Genomic DNA, 24,581 nt, shown 5'->3' on the forward strand with positions numbered 1-24,581 from the left:
TGAAATATGAATTGGTGTCAAAGTGTAAATATAAATTTGGAGTGCCTTTGACATGTGTATTTATTTCATAAAATTTAAAAATATTTATTTACTGTTTATTTTATGAATACTTTTAATGCTTTTGCAAAATATGAAATTTATTACACAACAATTATCTAAATCAAATATTTTTTAAAAAAATATTAATGTCAAATAATGTGCGAAGTTGGTGACAAAACGTACGACAACAAATTGTAAAAAATAAAAACTTGTGTGAAACAGACGTATCTCTTATTTGGACGATATAAATTGTTATTTTCCTCAGCTCTATGAACAGGTGTTATCAAAGTTATTTTACAAAATGGAAAGTCAGAGTTCGGATTTTTCTCTATTTATTATTTTAATAATCAATTAAATGACGATGGGCACAAGAAGCTCGTCACATGGGTCTGCTTAATGGGCTACATGAATCAAGACCAAATATATCAACATGAATAATACATATTATAATGGGCCCAATGTTTCTAAGCCCATTTAACCGTCAACCCACGAGTCTGCAACTCCAATACCCTAGACAATAAAATACTCTTCTCTATAAAACCATAGCAGCGTAATTCGCTGCTGTTCGGCTCTTGTTTCCTTTTCTCCTCCGCGAAGAGGGGCGAAAGCAGGCAAAATGTCGAAGCGAGGTACGATTATACCGATCTAGAGCTGCAGTGAATCTTTTTTCTTTCTCTATAGTATTCGATTTTATCGTGGGTTTAGTGTAATGTCCAGTTTCTGTGTGCCGCAGGACGCGGAGGGTCGGCGGGTAACAAGTTCAGGATGTCACTTGGTCTGCCCGTGGCGGCGACGGTGAACTGCGCCGACAACACTGGGGCTAAGAATCTGTACATCATTTCCGTGAAGGGGATTAAGGGCCGCCTCAACAGGCTCCCCTCTGCTTGCGTCGGTGATATGGTTATGGCTACGGTCAAGAAGGGTAAGCCGGATCTTCGGAAGAAGGTGATGCCTGCTGTCATTGTACGCCAACGCAAGCCGTGGCGCCGAAAGGATGGCGTCTTCATGTACTTTGAAGGTTCGAGTTACCTTTGATTCGTAATTCGTTTGTTTGCGGCTTTGTCATTCGTTTAACTTATGGGTTATTGGTTATTCTTGGAAGAAGCTCGTTTGGGTAGCTTGTATGGATACAATATGGGTATAAGCGATTTTTTTTTCTTGAAACAGCATCTGTTGATATTCATGTAATTGGGAATATGCGAACCAATTTCTGTATATATAATTACCTACGGACGTGATTTTTCTAATGCCATTTTATTGATGTTGCTGTTTTATCGTAAATGAAAACCATTAAGTTGTAATGTAGATAATGTTACTTGCCATTCTTGTGGCAGATGTAGATGGGTCATCTCTCATAAATTTTACTACTCTTAACTTGTAACATCTCACTTTCCCATGAAATTCCTTGCTCAGGTCTATTCATTTCCTATCTTCCTATGGTACTTTCAGTTCGATGTTCTTTGGTTTCTGGTCGATGTTGAGCATTTATTGTTAGTTAGATGTTCTAATGACTCGTAGTAGGTTTGTGATAATAATTGGCATATAAAGCATTCCTTTTTTGGAAGTGTATTATTTTGCTATCAACTGCACATGCTCATTGTTCTTAGTTAGCTTGGTGCTTCAGCGTGTGCTTTCTTCTGTTATAATTGCAGATGTATTGTGCTGGGCTTAGCTTTGAATCTATTTTTTATTGATCTGTGTGCGAGAACAGATTGATTTTGCAAGGACTGATAGTGCTTATTATGTGCTTTTGCTAACATGACTTTTTCTGAAAATGCAGATAATGCAGGTGTCATTGTTAATCCCAAAGGTGAAATGAAAGGTAATAGTTCTTCCTGTTATGAACGCCATACGATAATAGTTGATCTTGTGCTACACATAAACATCGTGTTTGTGACTATATTGAGGGATTCAAGAAATTTTTAAATAACTCGAGTTTCACAATTTATCCAAACGTCCTTTAATTCTGATAGAATCAAGTACTAAACATGTTACATTTACGGGTAATTTTGTAACCTAGATAAGCTTTTGAAAATGAAAATAAAAAAAAAAAGATAACTTGAGAAAGTACTTGGGCCCGAGACATTAAATCCAAACTCAACTTGGAGTAGATCAAAATTGATATGAAGTATATAGCCTTGACTGAGCCATGCGTTCCTAGTTTATATGCATTGCTGAATAGCCCGTAAAATTTTCTTAGCCTTGACTGAGCCATGCGTTCCTAGTTTATATGCATTGCTGAATAGCCCGTAAAATTTTCTTCTATAAACTTATTCTCCTTTTGCAGGGTCTGCGATCACTGGTCCGATTGGAAAGGAGTGTGCTGACCTGTGGCCTCGAATTGCCAGTGCTGCCAATGCCATTGTTTAAAAGTAGAAGTTGCGGAAGTGGGGTTTTAAATTTCTCGTGCTTTGAAATTTTAAACCAACGTTTGTGATTTTGTGTTGTTTTCTTAGAACATCTTTTGGGCATATTGAGGGTACTTAATTTATTTACATCTTCTGGAAAGTCTTGATCTTTTGCAATTCCTTTTCTCAGTTAAATTCTTGAACTGCTTTTAGAGTTCACAGTTTATGAGAGGTATTTTCTTGCAGCAGTATGCGGGTAAAATTTCCGGATTAACTCTATTTTTAATTTTTGTTTACTTATTATTTTTTATTTACTAATAATTAATTCCAATGTTCACTTTAAAAAATTGAATTTTATCATTGCAAATTCAAGTATTTTTTTTTTGTCCATTGATACAAATTCGAATTAGTATAATTAAATTAAAATTATATGGACTATCACATGTATGAGATAATGTTGAATACGTTGAAAAATATATTTAAAATGTGTGTATTGAATATTTGAATGTTGAATATTTGAATGTTGAAAATAAGAGTTGTAAATATTGAAAATTATTTACATGGTATGTATCATCATTGTTACATCTGGATCCAAGAACAAAACAATGTGAAAAAGATGTACAACAAATTGTACACTTGCAAAGAATAGCAAATCAAATACCAGATGCATTTGCAGACACAAAAGGGGTAACTAAATCATATATACATGCTGCAAATGACCCTGCTCGAATTGAAATTCCAAAGAAACAAATGGAAGATACTCATGATGTCATTAAACGCCTGAAGCGTGGAAGGCCAGTCGGTTCCAAGGATAAAAATCCTCGAAAAAGAAAATTTATAGAGAAACACGATGATCACAAAATAAAGAATGATGTTCCTGAAGAAACACATGATGATCACAAAATAGAGAATGATGTTCCTGAAGAAACACATGATAATGAAAATATTCTGTCAGAACCACAAACTGACGAGAATCATGAAATCTCTATCAATTACATTAATACTGGAAAAATATGGAACCGAAAAGATATAGAAGAAATTGATGATATATTTTCTTATAATTTGGCAATCGACATCATAAATGATAATGAAGATCATGAACCAAAATCTTTTGGTGAATGTAAAAATCGGCAGGATTGGATAAAATGGAAAGAAGCCATCCAGGTTGAATTGGATTCGCTAAATAAACGTAATGTTTTTGGACCTATAGTCCTTACACCTGAAGGTGTAAAACCTGTTGGATACAAATGGGTTTTTATTCGAAAGCGAAATGAGAAAAATGAAATAGTGAGATATAAAGCTCGACTTGTTGCCCAATGTTTTTCTCAAAGGCCTGGAATTGATTATGAAGAAACGTATTCTCCCGTGATGGATGCAATTACGTTTCGGTATTTGATTAGCTTGGCGGTATCTGAAAATTTAGAAATGCGTCTTATGGATGTTGTTACAGCTTACTTATATGGATCACTTGATAGTAATATATATATGAAAATCCCTGAAGGATTTAAGATGCCTGAAGCACAAAGTTCAAAACCCAGAGAATGTTATTATGTGAAATTACAAAGATCATTATATGGGTTAAAGCAATCTGGTCGAATATGGTATAATCGACTAAGTGATCACTTGATGAAAAAGGGATATGTAAATAATTCAATATGCCCTTGTGTTTTCATTAAGGAAACAACATCCGGATGCGTAATTATTGCTGTATATGTTGATGATTTAAACATCATTGGAACGGATAAGGAAATTCAAGAAGTTGTGTCATACTTGAAGGAAGAATTTGAAATGAAGGATCTTGGAAAAACCAAGTATTGTCTGGGTTTACAAATTGAACAAAAAGAATGTGGAATGTTTGTTCACCAGACAAATTATACAGAAAAGATCCTTAAACATTTTAATATGGATAAATCAAATCCTTTAAGTACTCCAATGGTTGTTAGATCATTAAACATAGAAAAGGATCCATTCCGACCATGTGAAGAAGATGAAGATATTCTTGGTCCAGAAGTACCATATTTAAATGCTATCGGTGCCCTTATGTATCTTACAAATTGTACAAGGCCTGATATATCTTTTGCCGTAAATTTGTTGGCAAGATTTAGCACATATCCAACAAAGAGACACTGGAACGGAATTAAACATATATTCCGTTATCTACGAGGAACGACAGACTTGGGACTTTTGTCTTCAAAAGATGCTAATCCAAGTATAATTGGTTGTGCCGATGCTGGATACTTATCTGATCCACACAAGGCACGTTCCCAAACTGGATATGTTTTTTTACTCGTGGAGGCACTGCAATTTCTTGGCGTTCACAGAAACAAACGCTCGTAACAACTTCATCAAATCATGCCGAGATTATTGCACTACATGAAGCAAGTCGTGAATGTGTGTGGTTAAAATCAATGACCCAACATATCCAAATCTCATGCGGATTATCATTCGACGAGAAGCCTGTGATACTATATGAAGATAATGCTGCATGTGTTGCTCAAATGAAAGAAGGATACATAAAAAGCGACAGAACTAAACATATTCCTCATAAGTTCTTCGCATTCACCAAGGAGCTTGAGAAGAGTAAATGTATTGATGTTCGTCACATTCAATCAAGTGAAAACTCATCAGATCTCTTCACAAAGGCACTTCCTACGACAATATTCAGAAAGCACATATATAATATTGGGATGCGCAATCTACGAAATTTGTGAAGAATTGTTCGTGTCAACATGAGGGGGAGTTTACGTGACTGCACTCTTTTTCCCTTGCTATGGTTTTTATCCCAATGGGTTTTTCCTAGTAAGGTTTTTAACGAGACAGTACAAAATCACGTAATGAAGACATCATCGTATCATGATTATCATCACAAGGGGGAGTGTTGAAAATATGAAAAATATTTGTGTTGAAAATTATAATGTTGAATGTTGAAAATTAGGTAAAATTAGTGTGTGATGATGTATGTAATGATGAAATTGTTTTTGGATTGTTTTCCAAAAAAATCCTATAAATAGGTCTTCATTTGTAAAGATTTGATACAATTAAGTAGAGAGAAAAATATTAAAAAGTGTGTAGTTTGGTAAATTTTGAGAGTTTGAGAATTTTACTTTTTACCATAAATTTTTACTTTTTCACAACATAAATGAAATTTTTTAGTTATTGAATGTTACTTCTTTAATCAATCACCCTATTTATACTTCATTATAATAAATATAATTAAGGAGCACCCTACAAAAAAATTCCTTGATTCGTAAAATAATGTTCTAAATTTGCATGAGTAATTTGCAAAATAGATTTAAATAAAATTTTAAAAAATTCCTAAATAATTATTTGTATCAATTTTTAATATATTAAATATAATTATATAACAATAATCTATCCTTTATAGATTTAAATTATCTAAATATAATAAACATAAATCTATAATAATACTCTTTTTTTAAATATAGAATTGAATTATATATCTAAATTGTAATAAATAATATTTTGCAGAATTCTGTTTATAAAATATTAATAAATTGTTACTAATATCTGTCATGTTCACTAACTATATTTATATTTGTGTTGCCTTGAAATAAATAAAAGACAAAATATTATATTCATAGAAACATAACTAAATTGAGTCAAATCTTGTATAACAAAAAAATCGAGTCAAATCAAATATTATTTTGTATTTAATTTTAATAAAGTCGAATCACTTCAAATATATATAGAAAATACTTAATATTTTTTAATGGACAAGATATAATATATTTATTAATTTTATTTTTTTTATTATTATTATAAAATTTAAAAATTTATAGGCAAAAATTTTCTCTTACATAAGACCCATTCTCATTTATCAGTTATATGGAATCGATTCTTATTTTTAAAATAATGTTCTAAAGCAAATATTATTTATTTATATTTAATTTTTTAAAGATTATGGAAAAAAAAATTCTCCACTTCTTCGAAAAAAGTACAGTCCGTCCCTGATTAATCACGTGCAAATTATGTGTAATAAAAAGTGTTGAACTTGTAAGTATCAAACCATCTTCTATTACTATTCAGGTATAATATATATACTTTTTACTGCAACACAAGCGAGAAAAATGAGAGAAAAAAAAATGGATTTTAATTAGGAGCGGGGATTCAAATCCCGGCATTGATCATGTTACCTTACTCGGAACCAGTTTGCTTGATTTTCTCTGTAATTCCTCCATGTTTAAATGGTATTATTGTTTGAAATTGACTTGTACGTGCATGCTGTACACTCGAGCAAAGATTAAGAAATCTGAACAGTTTCTTTCCTACTTGGAGAAATTTGTAAGTTTCCCTATTTTTATGGATCCTAGCGGCTCGGGGAGGTAAGCCTGAGTACTAGCTTCTAACTCTTGCGCAACAAAACGCATGTTTGGCCGTGTCTCTGGATTATCTCGCGTACATGCCAATGCAATGGTGATCACAAACACCACTTCCTCTGCTATCTGGCCGGTGGGGGGTGGAAGGCGTTGATCAAGAAAATCCTTCAAAAGCATATCAGAGTTGTTGTGCAATGCTGAATTTGCGGCTGTGGATATGAGCTCTCCTGGATGCTTTCCCATAATTAATTCCAATGCCACCACCCCGAAGCTGTATACGTCAGATTTCGCTGTGACTTTCATGGTAAATGCCAGCTCTAACATGTTCACGAGAAATGACTTATCAGTAAAGCATATTTTTTTTTTATTTCTATGGAGTCGTATAAACCAAGATAGAATGTATAGAAGTTGAAAATACAGATTGGCTTCGTTACCTGGTGCCATGTAGCCATAGGAACCGGCAACTGTGGTCCAGTTGGATGTATCAGGAGTTAGCAGTTTTGCTGTACCAAAATCTGAGAGCCGTGGTTCAAATTCCGACTCTAGTAAGATATTGTTCAGCGACACATCACGGTGCACGATAGGTGGGGAGCAGTCGTGATGCAGATAAGCGAGTGCATGTGATATTCCTTGGATGATTTTCACTCTTGTAGCCCAGTCTACTTCTGGTACCTCCCTATCATCGTACAGAACTTTTCGCAAGCTACCTCTTTCTACATACTCGTACACCAGGTACATTGACCCTCTCTGATAACAATATCCATAAAGTTTAATTATGTTCCTATGCCTTACTTCTGTCAGTGTTCGAATTTCATTCTCAAAACTGCGGAGATTTGTTTGTGGAATAGCAGTGGAGTCAGATATGTTGAGCTTTTTAACTGCAACAACCTGTCCATCTGGCAAATCAGCTCTGTAAACGCTTCCAAATCCTCCTCTTCCAATGCAATACTTCTCGCTGAAATCTTCAGTTGCCTTGGCAATATCTCCAAATGTGAGTCTGCCCTCCTTTTCCCAAATGAATGATCCAGTATTTCCAAAGGTTGTAGTTTTACTTTCTTCATCATGTTTATCTGTTTTCTTCCTGAAGATAAGACATCCAACAATAATGGTTGCCAAAATTATGATGCTGGCAACTGGAACAATCGAAGCAATCAGAATCTTTATCCTCTTATTTTGTGACTTGGAAGTTGAAGAAATGATCTCACAAGGTGATAATCCTTCGGCAGGTCCACACAGGCCAGGGTTTCCAATATAAGTTGCGGCAGGTACTTTTGTGAATATCCCACCCGAGGGGATCGGACCAGATAGCTTGTTATAGGAGAAATTGAGATTCCTCAGACTAAACATTCCAGTTAATGATGAAGGAATTCTTCCTGAAAGGTTGTTACGTGACAGGTTGAGAGTCTCCAAAGAGGTTAGCTTTCCCAAATTTGATGGAATCATCCCAGACAACGAATTGTTGCTAAGATCCAAAAATAACTGTAACATCACCAAGTTTCCAAGTTCAGATGGAATGTTCCCTGATAAAAAGTTACTGCTTAAATTCAAGCTTATCAAGTTTTCACAATTCCCAAGCTCTTCTGGAATGTTTCCTGATAATGTATTTGCTGACAAATCGAGAAACTGGAGCCGTGTCAAGCGGCCAATAGTTCGAGGAATTGATCCATTCAACTGATTGTTTCTCAGATTGAGACTGAACAGTTGGCCTGAACTTCCCAATTCAGCAGGAAGTTTGCCTGTCAATTCATTTGAGCCCAAGTCAAGAAGACCTAACTGTGTCAAATTTCCTAACTCGGCTGGAATAAGTCCAGAAATTTTATTGTGATCCATCTGGATATTGGTAAGCTGTTCATATTGTCCCCATTTTGGTGCAAGTTGGCCGGTAAATTGGTTTCTGCCAAGAGAGATGAATTTAAGATCTGGATGAATTCCAAATGCCTCTGAGATGTCTCCTGAAAATCGGTTGTCATCGAGCCTTACTCTCTGAAGGCTTGAACAATTCTTCAAACACTCTGGCAATGGACCTGAAAAATTGTTGTTGTTCGCTGTAAATTGATTTAAAGCAAAGCCACTGCATAGACCAGGTGGCAGTTCCCCAGAGAAGAAGTTACTGGAAAAGCTAACATTGGCCAATCCAAGACTTCTTTTTCCCAGGTCCTGTGGAATGATTCCTGAAAATTGATTGTCAAACAGGGAGAGAGCCTCCAAACTACTCAGGTTAGAGATGGACTCTGGCAACTGTCCACTCAATTGATTTGTATCGAGGTCGAGAACTTGAAGTAATTTTAGATCTCCAATCGCAGGTGGAATGGTTCCAGTAAAATTGTTGAAGAAAAGGTTTAGGATTGAAAGATTCGTGAGCTTCGTGATTGTTATAGGAATTGCGCCTGAAAAATTGTTTCCTGAAAGGTCGAGGACCATTAAGTTTTGTAGATTTCCAATCTCTTGTGGAATGGACCCTGAAAATGTGTTATTGTACAGTAAAAGGTAATTGAGATTCGTCAGTAAGTCTATCTCAGGTGGAACTTCCCCGGTGAAATGGTTATTTTGAAGCTGCAATGATGTTAATTCAGTCCAATGGCTGATGAATTGATGCAATATATCTCCAGAGAGATTATTATCGGACAATCCCAACTGAATTAATTTGGTCAAATTTGAAAAGGATGAAGGCAAAGGTCCAGTAAGTGAATTAAGGGCGAAAGCCAGGTAAGTAAGGTTAGCACACTGGCCAAGCTCAGACGGAATCGTGGAATTCAAGCCATTCATTCGGAGATCCAGTTGCTTAAGATCCCTCAGTTTTCCCAAAGAAGATGGAATACTTCCTTTAAACGAATTGTTAAACAGCTCAAGAATTTGGAGACCATATATCAAGTCAATGGTATCAGGTATTGAGCCAGAGAACATGTTATTCGCTAACCGAATATCTTTCAACTTTGAAAGATTGGTTAGATTTGCTGACAAAAGCCCTTGAAATGAATTGGTGGTGAGATTCAGATATTCGAGCTTGAGCAGATTCTTGAATACCGATTCAGGGATTTGGCCGGTAAAATTGTTTACTGACAAGTCAAGAAAAGTGAGGTTGGGACAACTGGAAATAAAACCTGGAAATTCCAAGGTGAGTGAGTTGTAATAAAAGCTCAGGTAAGTCAAGAAAGGGAATCCCCGGATCCTAGACCAGTCGGTAGACTCCAAGTAATTTGAACCAAAATCCAAGTATCTCACCTTTTGAAGATTGCCAATTTGGTAAGGAACCCTCCCATTCAGATTGTTGTTATACAAACTAATGTACTGAATCTCTTTAAAATTCCCGACCTCTGCTGGAATGATGCCATCGAATAAATTGTTGCTGAGGTCCAAGAAAGTTATCTTTGATAGATTCCCAATACTTGATGGTATCGAACCGTTGAAATTATTCCCATTGAGACTGAAACTGGCGAGACTTGGAAATGAGCCAAAATCAAGTTCATTAATCCTTCCTGAGAGATTTGCATGTGACAAATTTATGCCAGAAACCGAGCCACCAGCGTTGCAGCTAATCCCCGTCCATTTGCAGAGATTTCTTATGTTGTTTAGTGACCATGAATTGAGAGAAGAAACTGGTGACAAGCTCCTCTTCCATGTCACCAATGCTTCTGCTTCTGTTCTTGCAGAAGATTCAGTCTTTAATGGAAGCAGGGTAAAAAGAAGAATATGAAGCAAGAAAACGAAAGATTTCTGGGATGTTTTCATATCTATTTTCTTGAAGATAATATGCTAAATTCTCCCCATATCGTTTCTTTAAGGTGGTAGATCAGAGCTTGGAGAGGGAAATATTTGCAATCAATTGGTGACAGAATCAAGAATGTGTGGAAGAGATAAGGTAATAAGTCAAAGAAGGTAATAAATTTTTTATATTTCTTCAACAGTATGAACACTATAAAACATGGCGGACTAAATGCGTTTCCCATTGACCAAAACCAAAAGAAATCGGAAGATGGGGACATCACATCACGTCTTTAAGCCAAATCCACCCATCCCCACTTAGTGAAGGGTTGACAACCATAGATATTGCTATTAAAACAAAATCAGTGGCAATGGTACAAGAAATCTAGAATAAAATAATATTAATTTAAAAAAAAAATAGAATTCTTAGGTTTATTAATGTTCAGCTTTACGTTTTACTTTTTAAAATGTTTTTTGTTTTTATTGTTTGCAATATAAACGATCTATTAAAATTTTCATATCCTTAAAACAAAGTTATGTCACTATTTATTATTCAAAATTTCTTTTTCTATGACAATTCATCAAAATTCGTAAAAATATGGGAAATAAAAATTGATTATATTACTCACAAGGCTAAATGTTCTTTATTCTATTTTCATATTTGCAGTTTTGGTGTATGTATTTCTAAAGTGAAAACTAGCATTAAAAATAAAATAAAAAATCATTCGAGAAAAAAATAAGCTCACAATATACAAGATATATTTCATTGTTACAAATTAAAACTACTCGTATCCTAATGTTTTTTCCTAAAAAAAATAATTTGAATAATACTCTCCTATTTTTAGTTAGAGTAGCTCTCTTGTGAGATTGTCTCACGAATCTTTATCTATGAAACGAGTCAACCATACCGATATTCATAATAAAAAGTAATACTCTTAGCATAAAAATTAATATTTTTTCATGGATAACCCAAATAAGAGATCCGTCTCACAAAATACGATCCGTGAGACCGTGTCACACAAATTTTTGCCTTTTTACTTATGGAAATGTGATTAAAAAAAATCCAACAAGGCTATTTATTTAAGAGCAAAAAAAGATTCATACCACAACCTGATGAACAGTTTTATGCAGGTGGGAAAACAATATAATATAAATATTGTTTTATTTTATTTTCTTAAAAAAAATGATTGAGAGAACTCTACTTTTGAATTTTCAAATAAAGTTGACTTTATTGAAAAAACTAGAAGAGAAAATAATTGACTATACAAATTTCAAAAACTAACGGCTGTCATTTACATCAGCAAGCTGGGCATTATCTGAAGTTGAGGTCCAAGATATGCATCCGGGCTATGTCCAACAATTTGTTTGTAGATTATATTATTGTTTTTAAATGCAAAAGTCATAAATTTAGAGAATTTTTAATTTGGAAAATAAATAAATAATGATGGGTTGAGTAAATATTGGGAGTAGTTGGGTGATAAATGGTCTTCTTAAATTAAAATAAATTAGTTGTTAGAGGTGAAAATAAAGACAGCGTAGGCAATTAACAACACTAGCTGCACATTTAAATTTTTATAAAAATATATGTTTCAACCCTCAAAAAAATATTTGCATAAATCCACCCAATAAACATTTTGTTGAAAGCAAAAACTTGTGTGAGACGGTCTCACATGTCGTATTTTGTGAGACAGATCTCTTATTTGGTTTATCAATAAAAATTTATTACTTTTTAAGCTAAAAGTATTATTTTTTATTGTGAATATCGGTAGAGTTGACCCGTCTCACAGATAAAGATTCGTGAGATCATCTCACAAGAGACCTACTCGTTGTTGAATTTAAGAAATTCAACCATCAGAATTTTATTTGCGTAATATTTATGGCTATTCGTCAAATATATCATACTATTAACGTAAAAGACCTTAAATTTTGATTTTTCAAAACTTCTGAAATTTATTTTCCTGCTATATTAATTAACATGAGAAGCAGTAAGCCTCAATGGAGAAAAATAAAATCTAGACTTGGACTTTTTGCTCTGAAAGACGATTGATCAGTTGGGAGTAGCTAGTACACAACGTCAAATTGTAATAAACATATTAAGATCTGAAGTTTCAATTTTCACGTAAATCCATACATTGAAATCGAATATTATTTTTAATCTGTTTAATAATGTGTTAATTGATAACGTGAAGCTAAACTTTAATCCCTAGCTTTTTGGGCTGATATCAAAAAACGAAGATCTAAATAGTCAAAAAACAAAGATCTAATATTCGTTGTCTTTTTTTTTATTGATGATGTAATAAATTATTTTTAATGCATTTATGTATTATTTAGCGTATGTTTTATTTACGAACAAGGGCGGATTATTTCAGGGGATAGCATGTGATTCGACCCAGGCTAGCTCCTTCCTTGAGGGCTTAGCTGTAATTCCCAGGGCTAGTGTTTTTTATTAGGTAAATCCAATTCTAAATATTTTTATAAGCTTTCTAACAACCCTCGATCTTTAAGTTTAATTTTGGATGACGGATTTGATTTCGATTATAATTTTAGTGTTAACAACGAAACAATAGATGAAATCTTAAATCCATGCATGACTTATTTATACATTTGTAACACAAATTAGAATGACTTTCAAATGTCTTCATTATTGTTAAACTTGAAATCTATCTCAATTAACATGAAACATTATTTAAACATGCAACATGTAAATTTGAAGTCTATGATATCGGTTATCTAAAACGGTTGATTCCATCCTACATGTAGGGACACTATCCACATGATAGAATCAAGGGCCCAAATTTAGCCACACATACACGGGGTCCACTAATTTTTTTAAAATCACATATGTGTGTGAATCTTGTCCATCCAAATCATGTGGAGGCAGTACCCCTTAGGTAGCATGGACTTAACCATCTAAAACTAAGGAAAAAGATATGCATATATTTGAATTCAATGGACTTGAAATATATCCATCCAAATGCAATATATACTTTAGGAAACTATTTGTTGCAGATCTTTTTGTCTTTTAAAAATGGGTATATTGAATTCAAAATATTGTAGAAATTGTGTTAATTTATTTGTTTTGTTTTATAACCAAAATAATATATTTAAATTCGATATTTTTTTATCCTAGAAAATATCTATATAAAAAGAAATAAGATCACATCAAATTTTAAAATCAAACAGAATATTTGAACTTGAAATCAGGGACGGATCCAGGAATAAAAGTTGGGGGGGCTTGAAGTCAATATGATAAGTTATATATTATTAAAAAAAATTTACATTATATCGTTCAACGAAGTTGTGCCATACGAGATTTTAAAACATAAAATTCATCAATATGTTTAGCTAAATCTCGTTCAATATAGAGTGTCAAACAATCGGCAAGAAAGTCATCCTCCATTTTATTGCGAAGTGCCGTCTTCACATGCTTCATTGCTGAAAAAGCCCGCTCAGTAGTGGCAGTAGACACAGGTAATGTCAAAACAAGATGAATCAATCTAGTCAACATAACATAAACACTTGACCGTCCACTCTCGGTCAATTGCTGACACAACTCAACAAGTGTAGAAACCTTTAAATTCTGCATCACATCAAGTTTATAATGTATCAATTCATACTCTAAAGCAACAATTTCTTGATCTGTGAAATCTCCAGGATAAAACTTCTTCGCAAGCTTGCAAATATCATCACTGTTAAATGAGTCAAATGAATTTTTAGGATCTAAAGCTGTACTAAGAGAAAGAAGTTCCACCGATGACTCATTGAACCGAGTATTTAACTCCATCAAAATGAAATCTATTGCTGCATTAAAAACATCAAAGTGGTAATGATGTTCTATTGTAGTTTGCCGACAGGAACGTCCAATCTTATATAGACAATCAAGGTCAGGTACATCAATTTCATTTCTTGAGCAAAAAACTTTAACTTCCTGAAGAAATTCATTCCACCCACATTCTCTAAATTCTTGAAGGCAAGTTTTGGTAGTAGTGACAAATGTGATAGCAGTCAAAATGTCTTGAGATTTTCTTTGAAGAATTTGGATATTGGGAAATAGAAGACTTTCACTGGATTGATGTTGCATTGTAAGGACCGTAGGAATTGAAGTATCTTCACTAGCTTGACGATCTCTCTTCTTAAAGAAAGAGGATATCAATGTTTTTCCTTTCTTTGTAGCAGATTGATATTCCATTTTGAAATAGTTCAATTTATAATCCTAAACAAGAATAAAATAATTATTAACCAAATAAACAAGTAATAGTCACTCAACAACTCAACAACAAACAATCAAGAAACCACAAATCACACACAGAGAAGCTATAAAAAACAAAATAAAAAATGTATAGCCGATTCTTACCTGGATTGTTGCCTTGCCGATGAGCAATTCGATTTCTTCGGGAGTCCGCAATTCTATTCTGTCGCTAAAGGGCTTGGGACTTGGGAGAGAAATTTTGTAGAATTGAGGTGGGGCGGATCAGAGGATAAATTTGGTCTCATCCTTGTAAATGGACGGGACTTGATTGGACTAAGACATTGATGTACGACGGTTTTTGAAACAACCGTCGCTATTAGCGACGATTTTTCAAAAAACAGTCGCTAATAGCGACTGTTATTAGCGACTGTTTGAATAAACCGTCACTAGTAGCGACAGTGCAATTAAAACCGTCGCCGATCCAGATCGGCGGCGGTTTTACTAAAACCGTCGCAAATATTAGCGACGGTTTTTGAAAAACCGTCGCTAAATTATTAAAAAAGTGGGCTGGGCTACAGCCCAGTACAGCCCTAGAATACATCCGTCTCTGCTTGAAATATCCTCCTTTAAATTTAGAAGGAAAAATCAAATAATTTATCAACAACATTAAAATCCTCAATTTTGTTGGCCGGAAACATTTAGAAGTAATGAATATTCAAGGTATTAAGCATAAACAAAAGTACACATGAAATTAAGATTTTAATTTTTCATTTTTTAGGTATAGGTTTAACATTTATGATCAAATTCAAAAACTATTATAAAACACACATATTTGTGTGTGTGTGTTTGTGTATATATATATATATACACACAATTGTTTATGCAATTCAATTCATACATGTTATTTTATATGTAAATACACAATTTATTGTAAAAAATATCAAAAATCATATATTCTTGTGAAGATAATGTAAGTAGTTATATATATATATATATAATTGTGTATGAATGTGTTACCTTGATAAGAGAATTGTATGTGGAGAATTCTAGTTTATAGAGAATTTTGTTGTACAAGACAATTAGATCCACACAATCAAAAAATAAAATATCTCAAAAATATAATTAGAATACACCTAATTTACTATTCTTTTTTTTTTTTCAACCATCTGTTTCTTTTTTATCTTTTATTTATTTTTTTGATTCCTCTATTTTTTATTTTTCATGAAAAATTATATTTTTGAGAAAAAATTCTAAAAAACTTGTTAAATAAAAAAAAGTTTTAGATTTTTTTAATTTTTTTTTAATAAAAAAAATCGACTGGATCCATGACGCCCAAATCATACGATTGAGTGGGAAAATTAATTCTTATTTTATATATTCAAGGTCATGAAGTTTAGCTTTTTAGTCCAAATCTCTCTGAAGCCATTCCTTGGCCGTCAAAAGTCCACCGAAGGTGTTCTGCCGCCGCCGACCATCTCATCACCTCCGCCGCCAAGGCTCCGGAGAAAGTAGTCCCGATCGAAGTGCTTGGATGCTTTGATGGCCGATGCAGATGACGCCACCGAACCAAAAACTGCGGTAACAATGTTCAGTATTGACGTTTTGGGCCTGGAAAAAAAAAATTCAACTTGCTGGAAAATGGCAAGACTTGTTTTTACGTTCATCTTTTTCTTTCCGAAATCTAAATCTTTTTTGTTACCAAATTTATATTATCTCAAAAATTGTTTAGTTTTTGTTTTTGTTGAATTGGAGGGACAAAGGGGAGAATTTTTCGTTGGACTCAGCAATCTTAATTCTTGTGTATAACTACTACTCAGGGATCCATCAACCCTTACATTTTCCATTGCTGCAAGAGTTGTGCGAGGAAGAGACGGACCAAATATCTTCCTCAAGAAGTGTTTTTCGAATTTCTTTCGTATCTTTCGGCTCAGGTCTTATATGATGTGATGAGGCATGTTTGCAAAGAATGGAACCTTATCATCCGTTCCCGAGTTTTCATCAACCACCATCTCCGGAATTCAGCTACTGGAATTATAATCCAGGAGTGTTTGCCTCTGGCTGACAATGTGGTTTATGTGGAAATGCGAAGGGGTTGTATGGAGATATCTAAGCTTGACTACCGTTTTAAAAACCTAGTGTGGACTAGCTGCAATGGTTTAGTATTGTCCTATGATCCCAGAGACCGTCAAATTCTTTATGTTATTAATCCCTTAACAAAGCAGTGGGCCGTTCTTCCTCCATATTTGCATAAAATAATATTCTTTCCGTCTTTTGGCTTAGCATTTTGTGAAGCTTCCATGGAGTATAAAGTGGTATATGCGTGCGGCGAAGAATTTTTGAATCCGAGGACGCGTATTCATGTGCTAACTGTTGGAGTTGATAAAGTTTGGAGATGCATCGACATAAATCCCTTTGACGGAATTGCCTATCGTAGTCCGTTCGTTACTGGAGGCTATGTGCACTTCATAGGGCAAACTGTTGTTTTGACTTTTAATGTGGAGACTGAAGCCGTTTGCCGTTTCTCTCTTCCTCAGTTAATAGCGTCTACCAAACGTGGAAAGTTTATGGCAATGGGAAGTAATCTATCCTTCTTTTGTGTGACAACTAAGTTTTTGACGGATGTTTGGGAAATGAATCCCAAAACTGGGGAATGGATCATGACGCTTAAAATTGATTTGAAACCAGTGAGGCACAGGTTCAAGGAAATTTCCCAAGTCAAGAATTTCTCATCACTATTTCCCTGTTGTTGGTTAGTCGTTAGGGAGGTGTTGCTCTTCTGCGATTGGTATCCCACGAGGCATTGCATAGCTTATAATGTTAAAACAAGAGAAATTCGGTTGATTGAGCTGAGCGCCGATGCGAAAAGACACCATTTTCGAGGCCATGTGAACAGCTTGGTTTCGTTGGAAGGAGGATTTTAAGACCAATTTCAAGACTGGATCACATGGAGCTTTAAATAATTTAAATTTAATTGTTGCTGCGAATGAATTATTATTCGATGAACTCGTTTCTTCTCGATTCGTACGAGTTATTTCAAGATATAAGTTGTTTTCATAGGTTTGAAATGTTTAGTTTTAGAGTAGGTCTATTGTGAGACGGTCACGAATCTTTATCTGTGAGACGGATCAACCCTACCGATATTCACAATAAAAAATAATACTCTTAGCATAAAAAATAATAATTTTTCATGTATGACCCGAATAAAAAATTTGTATCACAAAATACGACATGTGAGACTGTCTCACACAAATTTTTACCTGAGTTTTATACTTTTATTTCAAGATAGTCACCTAGATTATTTTGAAGGATTCCCAATATTTACGAATCTCTTTCTCGAGACCAACTAATGAGACTTTTATCCGTATGGTTCGCCAGAAACATGTAAAATTTGAGTTTGGATGAAAATATTTTATTCATCCATACAAGTTAAAAGAGTTTCAAACCATAAGAGAAGATCGTTCCAATGTCTTTATTTATATTTGAAGGATTTCGAATTATAATAGACTTGATTATATCCATATATGCAATTTAAATGTTATTTATGATTCCTTCATCTGAAAAATCTCAAATCAAATACTTCATTGTAAATCAAATACTTTGGGATACTATCCAAGTGTGGTGTATATAATATAGAGATTTAATGACTTTTTAAAATGATAGATTTATGTGTATTTGATAAATTTTTATTAACTTTCACATAATCTCACTTATTTACAAACATATTTATGTAAATTCATGGTGGATTTTTTGTTATATTTTTGTTGACTTTTGTAAAAAAAATTATATAGAATTCCATATATTTGTATCTAATTATAACATATTATTATTTTATTAATTTATTTGAATTAATAATTCATTAATATAAATAATAGATTCAGTTTGACAATAATATTAATAATCATTGTATGGATATAATTTTTTAGAAAATATTGTGATGGTTTTCATTTCATTTCATTTGAAAATGCTAAAAAGAATTAAAACAAACCCCTACTGATATTTAATGCAAAAGTGGAGGGTGGCAGCGTCCTAATTAAAGTAAAATGATGAAAAAACAAATATTGATGGGAGAGGTGACGGTTGGGTGTGGGTATTGTGCTTTAAAGAGTTATATCCAGCATGATATAAATTGGATGAATATCCACTTGACTATACAGTGTGGTGTACTTTTTCAAATTGTTGGGCCGACAAACACATGGATCATGAATTCGAAATTATTATGTTTGTTGATACTTCCAGAGCTTTGACTATTTTAGAGACTATAGAATCTGATACTGACGAAGATGGAGAAGACAACAATTGTACGCATTATATGTTATGTATGGAATTAATTTTGCCGTTTATTTGACATTTTTTAAAGAAAAAACAAAAGTTTAATTTTTACAGCTGATGGATTTTCTATTCAACAAGTTATAACCAAAATATGGATTTGGATCATGACCTGAACGATATCGTACATGCACCTGACGACTTTTATCTAAGGGCTAGTGCAGTCGTAGACAGTGATGACAACCTTCTTTATTAAACACCAGCTTTCCCTCATGTTTTGTTGATTAATTTAATTTTTTAAACCATTTTTTTCCGTACTTTTTTATCTGTGCTTAAATGTAATGATGTTGTATTATGTGTGCAGGTAAACCCTGAGGAGATTTGGAGATATGGAAGGCTTTCGACCTCAGAGAAAATATGGAGCTAAACATTGTTGGAGAAATGTATAAGATGATTAAAGCAGAGTCATCTCTGATGTGTGGGGCGGTGGTGTTGTTATCAGTACTCGCAACACACTTGTGTTTGAAGGAGTTATATCCAGCATGATGTAAATTGGATGGAATCCACTGGGCTATAAGGCGTGGTGTACTTCTTCAAATTGTTGGACAAAAAAACATATGGATAACGAATTTGGGCCAAACACAAGGAATTATGGATTTGGGTCTTGGCATCTTGGACGACTCATCCATTAGGTCACACGTGTAGGGGGGGAGGAGGGGGGCAGTGCTAGGATTCTTGTTTACAATCATTTTGATTTGGAATTATTATGTTTGTTGATACTTCCAGAGCTTTGACTATTTTACATGGCTATAGAATCTGGTACTGACGAAGATGAAGAAGACAACAATCGTACACATTATATGTTATGTATGGAATTAATCTCGTCGTTTATTTGAGATTTTTTAAAGGAAAAACACAAGTTTAATTTTTACAGCTGATGTAGTCTATTCAACAAGTTATAACCAAAATATGGATTTGGACCATGACCTTAACGATATCGTACATGCACCTGACGACTTTTATCTAAGGGCTAGTGCAGTCGTAGAAAGTGATGATAGCCTCATTTATTAGACACCTGCTTTCCCTCATGTTTTGTTGAATAATTTAATTTTTTAAACCACTGTTTTCCCTACTTTTTTTATGTGCTTAAATGTAATGAGGTTGTATTATGTGTGCAGGTAAACCCTGAGGAGATTTGGAGATATGGAAGGCTTTCGACCTCAGAGAAAATAGGGAGCTAAACATTGTTGGAGAAATGTATAAGATGATTAAAGCAGAGTCATCTCTGATGTGTGGGGCGGTGGTGTTGTTATCAGTACTCGCAACACACTTGTGTTTGAATGAGTTATATCCAGCATGGATGTAAATTGGATGGAATCCACTGGGCTATAAGGCGTGGTGTACTTCTTCAAATTGTTGGACAAAAAAACATATGGATAACGAATTTGGGCCAAACACAAGGAATTATGGATTTGGGTCTTGGCATCTTGAGCGACTCATCCATTAGGCCACACGTGTAGGGGGGAGGAGTGGGGCGTGCTAAGATTCTTGTTTATAGTCGTTATGATTTGGAATTATTATGTTTGTTGATAATTCCAGAGCTTTGACTATTTTACAGGCTATAGAATCTGGTACTGACGAAGATGAAGAAGACAACAATCGTACGCATTATATGTTATGTATGGAATTAATCTCGTCGTTTATTTGACATTTTTAAAGGAAAAACACAAGTTTAATTTTTACAGCTGATGGAGTTTATTCAACAATTTATAACCAAAATATGGATTTGGATCATGACCTGAACGATATCGTACATGCACCTGATGACTTTTATCTAAGGGCTAGTGCAGTCGTAGGCATTGATGATAGCCTTATTTATTAGACACCTGCTTTCCCTCATGTTTTGTTGATTAATTTAATTTTTCAAATAATTGTTTTCCCTACTTTTTTTATCTGTGCTTAAATGTAATGAGGTTGTATTATGTGTGCAAGTAAACCCTGAGGAGATTTCGGAGATATGGAAGGCTTTCGACCTCTGAGAAAATAGGGAGCTAAACATTGTTGGAGAAATGTATAAGATGATTAAAGCAGAGTCATCTCTGATGTGTGGGGCGGTGGTGTTGTTATCAGTACTCGCAACACGGTTGTGTTTGAATGAGTTATATCCAGCATGATGTAAATTGGATGGAATCCACTGGGCTATAAGGCGTGGTGTACTTCTTCAAATTGTTGGACCGACAAACACATGGATAACGAATTTGGGCCAAACACAAGGAATTATGGATTTGGGTCTTGGCATATTGAGTTACTCATCCATTAGGCCACATGTGTAGGGGGGAGGAGGGGGGAGTGCTAGGATTCTTGTTTATTGTCGTTTCGATTTGGAATTATTATGTTTATTGATAATTCCAGAGCTTTGACTATTTTACAGGCTATAGAATCTGGTGCTGACGAAGATGAAGAAGACATCAATCATACGCATTATATGTTATGTATGGAATTAATCTAGCCGTTAATTTGACATTTTTTAAAGGAAAAACACAAGTTTAATTTTTACAGCTGATGGAGTCTATTCACCAAGTTATAACCAAAATATGGATTCGGACCATGACCTGAACGATATCGTACATTCCTCTGACGACTTTTATCTAAGGGCTAGTGCAGTCGTAGACAGTGATGACAACCTTCTTTATTAGACACCGCTTTGCCTCATGTTTTGTTGATTAATTTAATTTTTTAAACCATTGTTTTCCATACTTTTTTTATCTGTGCTTAAATGTAATGAGCTTGTATTATGTGTGCAGGTAAACCCTGAGGAGATTTTGAAGATATGTACGGCTTTCGACCTCAGAGAAAATAGGGAGCTAAACATTGTTGGAGAAAGGTATATGATGATTAAAGCAGAGTCATCTCTGATGTGTGGGTCGGTGGTGTTGTTATCAGTACTCACAACACGCTTGTGTTTGAAGAAGTTATATCCAGCATGATGTAAATTGGATGGAATCCACTGGGCTATAAGACGTGGTGTACTTCTTCAAATTGTTGGATCGACAAACACATGGATAAGAATTTGGGCTAAACACAAGGGATTATGGATTTGGATCTTGGCATCTTGGGCGACTCATCCATTAGGCCACACGTGTAGGGGGGGAGGAGGGGGCGTGCTAGGATTCTTGTTTATAGTCATTTCGATTTGGAATTATTATGTTTGTTGATAATTCCAGAACTTTGACTATTTTACAGGCTATAGGATCTGGTACTGACGAAGATGAAGAAGACAACAATCGTACGCATTAATCTTGCCGTTTATTTGACATTTTTTAAAGGAAAAACACAAGTTTAATTTTTACAGCTGATGGAGTGTATTCAACAAGTTATAACCAAAATATGGATTTGGACCATGACCTGAACGATATCGTACATGCACATGACGACTTTTATTTAAGGGCTACTGCAGTCCTAGACAGTGATGACAGCCTTCTTTATTAGACACCCGCTTTCCCTCATGTTTGTTGATTAATTTAATTTTTTAAACCATTGTTTTCCCTACTTTTTTCTCTGTGCTTAAATGTAATGAAGTTGTATTATGTTTGCAGGTAAACCCTGGGGAGATTTCGGAGATATGGAAGGCTTTCGGCCTCATAAGAAATACGGAGCTAAACAATGTTGGAGAAAGGTATACGATGACCAAAGCAGAGTCATCTCTGATATGTGGGGTGGTGGTGTTGTTATCAGTACTAGTAACACACTTGTGTTTGAAGGAGTTATATCCAGCATGATGTAAATTGGATGGAATCCACTGGGCTATAAGGTGTGGTGTACTTCTTCAAATTGTTGGACCGACAAACACATGGAAATTGAATTTGGGCCAAACACAAGGAATTATGGATTTGGATCTTGGCATCTTGAGCGACTCATCCATTAGGCCACACGTGTAGGGGGGAGGAGGGGGGCGTGCTAAGATTCTTGTTTATAGTCGTTCCGATTTGGAATTATTATGTTTGTTGGTAATTCCAGAGCTTTGACTATTTTACAGGCTATAGAATCTGGTACTGACGAAGATGAAGAAGACAACAATCGTACGCATTGTATGTAATGTATGGAATTAATCTTGCCGTTTATTTGACATTTTTTAAAGGAAAAATACAAGTTTAATTTTTCAGCGGATGGAGTTTATTCAACAAGTTATAACCAAAATATGGATTTGGACCTTGACATGAACGATATCGTACATGCACCTGACAACTTTTATCTAAGGGCTAGTGCAGTCGTAGACAGTGATGAGAGCCTTCTTTATTAGACACCTGCTTTCCCTCATGTTTTGTTGATTAATTTAATATTTTAAACCATTGTTTTCCGTACTTTTTTTTATCTGTGCTTAAATGTAATGAGGTTGTATTATGTGTGCAGGTAAACCCTGAGGAGATTTCGGAGATATGCAAGGCTTTCGACCTCAGAGAAAATAGGGAGCTAAACATTGTTGGAGAAATGCATATGATGATTAAAGCAGAGTCATCTCTGATGTGTGGGGCGGTGGTGTTGTTATCAGTACTCGCAACAGGCTTGTGTTTGAAGGAGTTATATCCAGCATGATGTAAATTGGATGGAATCCACTGGGCTATAAGGCGTGGTGTACTTCTTCAAATTGTTGACCGACAAACACATGGATCATGAATTTGGGCCAAACACAAGGAATTATAGATTTGGGTTTTGGCATCTTGGGCGACTCATCCATTAGGCCACACGGGGGGGGTGGGGGGGGTGGGGTGGGGGGTTGATTAATTAATTTTTTTAAACCATTGTTTTCCATATTTTTCTACATGTGCTTAAATATAATGAGGCTGTAATATGTGTGCAGGTAAGACTTGAAGAGATTTCGGAGATATGAAGGGCATTCGACCTCAGAGGAAATTGAGAGCTACACATTGTTGGAGAAATATATATGATGATTAAAGTAGAGTCATCTCTGATGTGTGGGGGTTTTTGTGTGCGTGCTAGGATTCTTGTTTATAGTCATTTTGATTTGGTCTTGCCGCTTATTTCTCATTTTTTTATGACAAACACAAGTCTAATTTTTACAGCTGATGAAGTGTATTAAACAAGTTATAACCAAAATATGGATTTGGACATTGGCTTGAACGATATCGTATATTACACCTGGTGACCTTTATCTACACGGAGTAGTTGGGTGTGTAGAGTGTTGCCAACAGAATGTTCTTCATTATGTTGTCTACATTGTGTTTTTGGATGACTTTCATTCGTATAATTCATGCAGGATTAGAGTGTCATTGTTTTCGCTCGCAAGCGCACGGTTGTGAAGTTTTAATATATAAAAGTAAAGTATCGTTTCCACGAGAAGTGTATAACTAAAAATATATCAGTGCTTGTAATTAAAGAGTCACGACTTTATCTATAAAATTCAATACAAGGTTTGGTTTGTTTGAAAATAAATTAATTGCAAATAAATATTAATCTAATCACTGAGTAGAGAAAATATCTAGATGAATGATTTCACTAAGTTTTCTCGATAATTATTCCCGGTTGAATTTATATTCATTATTTAATGATCAAGAACACTTAATTATTTTATTCCACCTTTCCCAAGTGACGAATAAATTTTATCATTATAACTTCGATCCAAACATTCCTCTAATAAGAATATAGGTTTAAATGATAAATGTAAACAATGTTCTTACATAG

General features: G+C 34.5%; 3 protein-coding genes across 4 annotated transcripts; 2 read left to right on the plus strand and 1 right to left on the minus strand.

Moving 5' to 3' along the window:
* The first annotated feature begins 513 nt into the window (after positions 1–513).
* Positions 514–2,632, plus strand: LOC142522443 (large ribosomal subunit protein uL14). 2 transcript variants are annotated; one of them, XM_075625857.1, is made up of 4 exons: positions 515–668; positions 773–1,057; positions 1,820–1,861; positions 2,327–2,632. In XM_075625857.1, the coding sequence occupies exons 1-4, from the start codon at positions 656–658 to the stop codon at positions 2,407–2,409; spliced, it is 423 nt and encodes a 140-aa protein (XP_075481972.1). In that variant the 5' UTR covers positions 515–655; the 3' UTR covers positions 2,410–2,632. The 2 variants fall into 2 exon arrangements, with proteins under 2 accessions (XP_075481980.1, XP_075481972.1); XM_075625865.1 differs by lacking the exons at positions 1,820–1,861; positions 2,327–2,632 and adding an exon at positions 1,374–1,435 and having other exon boundaries at positions 514–668.
* Positions 2,633–6,635: 4,003 nt separating this feature from the next.
* LOC142522458 (uncharacterized) lies at positions 6,636–10,453 on the minus strand. Its single transcript, XM_075625877.1, has 2 exons — positions 7,159–10,453; positions 6,636–7,041 (listed from the first exon to the last, which is right to left on the minus strand). The coding sequence occupies exons 1-2, from the start codon at positions 10,451–10,453 to the stop codon at positions 6,674–6,676; spliced, it is 3,663 nt and encodes a 1,220-aa protein (XP_075481992.1). The 3' UTR covers positions 6,636–6,673.
* A 5,564-nt stretch (positions 10,454–16,017) lies between these two features.
* LOC142537208 (F-box protein At5g49610-like) lies at positions 16,018–17,595 on the plus strand. Its single transcript, XM_075642761.1, has 2 exons — positions 16,018–16,193; positions 16,433–17,595. The coding sequence occupies exons 1-2, from the start codon at positions 16,155–16,157 to the stop codon at positions 17,534–17,536; spliced, it is 1,143 nt and encodes a 380-aa protein (XP_075498876.1). The 5' UTR covers positions 16,018–16,154; the 3' UTR covers positions 17,537–17,595.
* The last annotated feature ends 6,986 nt before the right edge of the window (positions 17,596–24,581 follow it).

This window comes from Primulina tabacum, chromosome 2 (assembly GCF_025594145.1).
Source record: "Primulina tabacum isolate GXHZ01 chromosome 2, ASM2559414v2, whole genome shotgun sequence".
Taxonomy (NCBI): domain Eukaryota; kingdom Viridiplantae; phylum Streptophyta; class Magnoliopsida; order Lamiales; family Gesneriaceae; genus Primulina; species Primulina tabacum.